Source organism: Podarcis cretensis (genome assembly GCF_951804945.1).
Source record: "Podarcis cretensis genome assembly, chromosome: 15".
Classification (NCBI taxonomy): Eukaryota; Metazoa; Chordata; class Lepidosauria; order Squamata; family Lacertidae; genus Podarcis; species Podarcis cretensis.
The window spans coordinates 14567787-14572681 of record NC_137185.1 but is presented as its reverse complement, the minus strand read 5'-3'; the positions used below and the strand labels follow the sequence as shown (position 1 = coordinate 14572681).

The 4895-nt window shown below is 46.6% G+C and overlaps 1 protein-coding gene across 1 annotated transcript; it reads left to right on the top strand.

Moving 5' to 3' along the window:
- The first annotated feature begins 314 nt into the window (after positions 1 to 314).
- Positions 315 to 2946, top strand: LOC307204573 (uncharacterized protein). The gene is made up of 2 exons (XM_079956175.1): positions 315 to 428; positions 2289 to 2946. Exons 1-2 carry the CDS (start codon positions 423 to 425, stop codon positions 2901 to 2903), a joined length of 621 nt encoding a protein of 206 aa, XP_079812301.1. The 5' UTR covers positions 315 to 422; the 3' UTR covers positions 2904 to 2946.
- The last annotated feature ends 1949 nt before the right edge of the window (positions 2947 to 4895 follow it).

Genomic DNA, 4895 nt, shown 5'->3' with positions numbered 1-4895 from the left:
TGTAAATATGCTCAACACAGCCTCTCCTGCCACTTCTGTTGCGAAGTGTTTTCTCTGCTGAGTAGCGTGCTCTAGCTTCTGAAGCTTCTGAAGTTCGGGTTGCAGGTTCATGCTGATCCAAGGAATGGAGCTTGCCTGGCACACCGGCTGGTGGGCTGGAGCCAGTGGGGGGCCTGCCAATTGCCCCCGTTTCCTTGGTTGCATGTTAACATGACCCACCTCCTATTTCTGCTTCCTCTCCTTCCCATTTCTTGCTCTCAGTCTTGCTCTCTGTGATTGGTAGGCCACCTCCAGACCAGGCGACTTCACAATAGTGAAGTATCGGGTAACTCCTGCCAAAGAAACCCCAGCCCAGTGAGAACTGCACAGCCACCTTGAAAGGGGGATAATCCTGTGCAGGACTGAATAGAAAGCAGTCTGAGATGTTGGTAAGGTCCCAAGGCAGATCCACTTAGCTGCTTCCAGTTCAAGGATTCCAAACCCAATTTCCTTTGGTCTCTATCATGTCTCTAGCCATCACCCTCAGGCACCCCCAAGAAGCTCCAGCTATTCTTATTCTTATTATCAATGGTTCTCCTCCTCATCATTTTATCCTCACAGCAACCCTGTGAGGTAGGTTAGGTAGTGCGTGATTGGTCCAAAGTCACCCAATGAGCTTCATGGCCAAGTGGGGATTTGAACCCTGGTCTCCCAGGTCCTAGCCTGGCACTCTTAACCACTATGCCACACTGGCCAGGAGTAGTCAACACGGTGCCTTCCAGCTATTTTTGGACTCCAATCAGCCCCAGCCGGCATGGCCTATGCTCAGGGATGATGGAAAGTCACAGTTTAACTACATCTGGAGGACAGCCAGGTTGCTGGAAGGTGTTTTGGCTTCATATGGAAAGCAGTCCACAGCTGGAGGCAGTGATGCTTCTGAATACCAGTTGCTGGAAACCACAGGAAGGGAGAGGGCTCTTGTGCTTGAATCCTGCTTGCTGGTTTCCCAGGCATCTGGTTGGCCCCTGTGAGAACAGGATGCTGGACGAGATATCCAGCAGACTCTTTTTATGTGTTTATGGTAGAGGGAAATCTATCAGTGCTTAAAATTTCATAAAACCTCTTTCATGTTTATGAACACCCTTCTTATCCCCTAAACCAAAAACTATGGGTGAGTGGGGGGAAAGGGAGGGCGACTTCCCTTAAATTTCTTCATGTTATTTGTGAGTGGGCAAGCAGGGGGTATATTTTGCCAAATATGCTTCAGGGCCATATTGAACTTCTCTTAACAGTTTGTGGTGGGGGGTGGAAAAGGGAAATGCTTAAAAGGGGAGAAATTTTTGGATTGGACCTACTAAAAAATCCCCACACACTTTGCAAGGAAGGTTCTGCAGGCTCTTGAATAAGTGTGGCTGCCCTTTTCAATATCTTTCCCAGCTCTTTGACATCCAGCTTGAGAGACTTGGTGACCAGAACAGGACACTGTGTCCCCAGCATGGCTGTGCCTTAGATTTATATAATGACGCTGATGCTTGCAATTTTATTTTCAATCACTTTCCTAATAATTCCTAGCATAGAACATTCAATTTCTTATGTCTGTAGCATACTGAGTATGCATACTTGAAGGTATCTTTCTTGGGTAGTTACAGACAATTTCATAGAATAAAAAAAACCCGGTAGAGTTGGAAGGGAGTTCCCCAAGAGTCATCTAGTCCAAGCCCCTGCAATGCAGGAATCACAGCTAAAGTATCCCTAAGAGGTGGCCATCCAACCTCTGCTTAAAAATCTCCAGTGAAGGAGAGCCCACCTGCTTCCCAGGTAGTCCGCTCTGCTGCCAAACATCTCTTACCATCTGCATGCAAGGCTGATGCTCTGAGCTGTGGTCCTTCCCCTATGTCAAGACATCACTGGGGAGAAAAGAAGGTTGAGGACAACAGGAATGAAAAAGCAAAAAGTGGAGAGGATATTTCATTTTGCTCCCTGCATACAATGCAAGTAGTTTAGCTGTAATAAGGCCATCCCCTCAATCCTAAAGAACATAAAAACTGAAAAATGAACCCTGCTGGATCAGACCAATGGCCCATCTAGTTCAGCATCAGAAGAACATAAGGAGAGTGTGCTGGATCAGGCCAATGACCCAACTAGTCCAACATCCTATCCTCACAGGGGCCAACTAGATGCAAGCAGGATATGAGCACCAAACCACTCTCCCCGCTTGTGATGTCCAGAAACTAGCATTCAGAGACATGCTGTCTCCAACAGTGAAGACAGAGTCATGGTCTCCCCTAAACTGTGTGGTCTCTTTGCAGGGGAAAACAGCTGCCATGCCAATGCCTGCCCCCCAGAGACAGCGGCAGGATGTCTTCTACTGCCCATCTGGGTACCAGTCTGAGTACACACTCTTTCACACCAGCCGGGTAATCAAGTACGTCTTTTTGGATGGGAGTCAGAACATTGTCCCAGCTGCTGCTGCTGCAGCTACAGCTGCAGCACACACTTTGCCAGCCTTGGAGTCTCAAGTGGGCTACCTGGAGTCAACTAAGGGCTACTATTACCCATTCATCATTCCTGACCACAGCCTAGCCAGTTCCTACTGGGCCCCTGACCTGGAGAGACTCCCCATCTTTGTCACTCTCTCCAAGAGCCAGGAAAAGCTGAGCGGTGGCTGGGGACGCCCACTCAACTCCCGGGACCGGCTGCCCATCTTCCGGCAGTTGTGCGGAGAACTGGCTGGGTTGGCAGTCCACAGCCGCGAGGACCTAATGGTACCCAAAGCTGCGAAGGAGGAGATGGAGAAGCCTGAGGACCTTGAGGCAGTGGGACTTGGCAATCTGCTGGACAGCGAGGATGGGGAGGAGAAGGAAGGGGAGTCTGGCAGTTGCATGATCCAGACTTCTCCTAGGGAAAGGGAAACTCAGCTCTAAAGGGCTTCTCTCTGAATTCACAATATAATCTGTGATGCCAAAAGACCAGTGGGTTTTGTTTTTTCTTCTATGGTTTCCTAGCTGAAAGTCCTGGGGGATAACCAGCTTCATATAACCAACATACTTAATTCTAATAAATGCACAAAGGGGTTAGTACCAAAAAGTAAGCTCTCCTGACACTCACCTTGGGAGGAACTAGGTTATCAAGCCTTTGTTCTCCTCTAGTCTAGCTGAGCAACTCAGTGTGTGAAGAAGTTTGAGCTGGTTGCTCCAGCTCAACCGCATGGCTTTCACAAGCCACTCTTGAGTTCCTACACCAATAATCTAGGAATTTTCACTTTAGCTTTGTAACTAAGGTAAGCTTTACTGACTGTGCAACTATTCTGAAGCACACGAATCTGATTTTTGGAGAGTTTGTAAGTAAATTGTTTTTTAACTTACCAAATGTATGGTATTTTCCTAAGGTGGGGGAAAATTTGGAAAGAAACTTTTCTAAGGGGACATTTTGGAAACCGCTTTAAAGGGCATATTTTAAATGTCTAAAAACCTATCTTTTCATGCTTTACATTGCTGCATATTTTGTGTTTTTAAATCTCTAATGTGGTTCTCTCACCAAGGAGTGCTTGCCCCAAACTTGGGTCTTGGCATTCAGGTGTGTGTGTGTGTTGCACCAAGAAGTTGCTTGGGAGTTCTTAGAAATCAACATGTTTTATAAATTAACAGTGTAATTTGTTAGCTTCTACACACCCACATGGCACCCAATTATATCTAAATAATGTGGAGAAACCTCCTCCTCAATCTCAGGAACTACCACGCCAGACTTTGTTATGATATCTTCAGAAATGTCCCAGTTGGTCCCTTTTGGAATTGTTCAATCTGCCATCTTGATTCGAAACTGCATATGTTAGTTTCCAAACATAGGACAAAACGTGTTGCTCTCAGGAACCTTAATGCCAAACTGGGTGATGATACCTTCAGGGGTGTCCAAATCAGGGAAGTTTGGCATCCAACGGTATCCAGACATAGACAAAACCCGACTCCTCTATCTTGGGAAGTTTTTGTCTTATCTTCTCCTCTCCCCATCTCTCTCTCTCTTAAATTGTTTGCATAATACCAATTAGATTGGGAGCTATTATGGCAAGGAACAGTGTCGTTTTTCCCCAGGGGCTACTCAAGGGCACGCTGTACCAGCACCTCTTTTTGTTGTTGTTAAAAAGTGTGGCACTTACTGTAACAGCTTCACAGTGAGTACTGCCACCTATTTTTCTAGGGGAAAAAGCACTGGCAAGGAACATTCCATTCTGCCCATCTTCTGCATTGCATTATCAAAATCATAACCGGGAAGCAAACGGCAACCCAGGCAATCTAATCCACATTCCTTTAATTTTCCATTGGATGCCTGCCTGTCTGTTTGAACAGGGACATTTTGGTGCTTGAGACAGGAAGTCAAAACGACATCACTAGAGTTGGGCTGGGCAGCTAATTCCATCCCATTTCAGGCTCACTGATGCTCAAGTCACTGGTCTGTTACCATGCTGTTGCATCCCATTCCATTGCATGCTGTCCTGTTGTATGCATTTTGGGTACATGGTTTGCACAAAATGAGCATGCAGACTTCCCATTGCTTTTCAAGGCACCCATTACTGAAATGCGTGTTTTGTAGGCATCCCATACTTATTGCAGTACAGTGGTACCTCGGGTTACAGATGCTTCAGGTTACAGACACTTCAGGTTACAGACTCCTCTAACCCAGAAATAGTACCTCAGGTTATGAACTTTGCTTCAGGATGAGAACAAAAATTGTGCGGCGGTGGTGCAGCAGCAGCAGCAGCAGCAGCGGGAGACCCCATTAGCTAAAGTGGTGCTTCAGGTTAAGAACAGTTTCAGGTTAAGAACGGACCTCCAGAACGAATTAAGTTCTTAACCTGAGGTACCACTGTATTTCTTTCCTGCCTTGGCCTTTGAGGCCTCGCTTTCTGCATTGAACTCCCA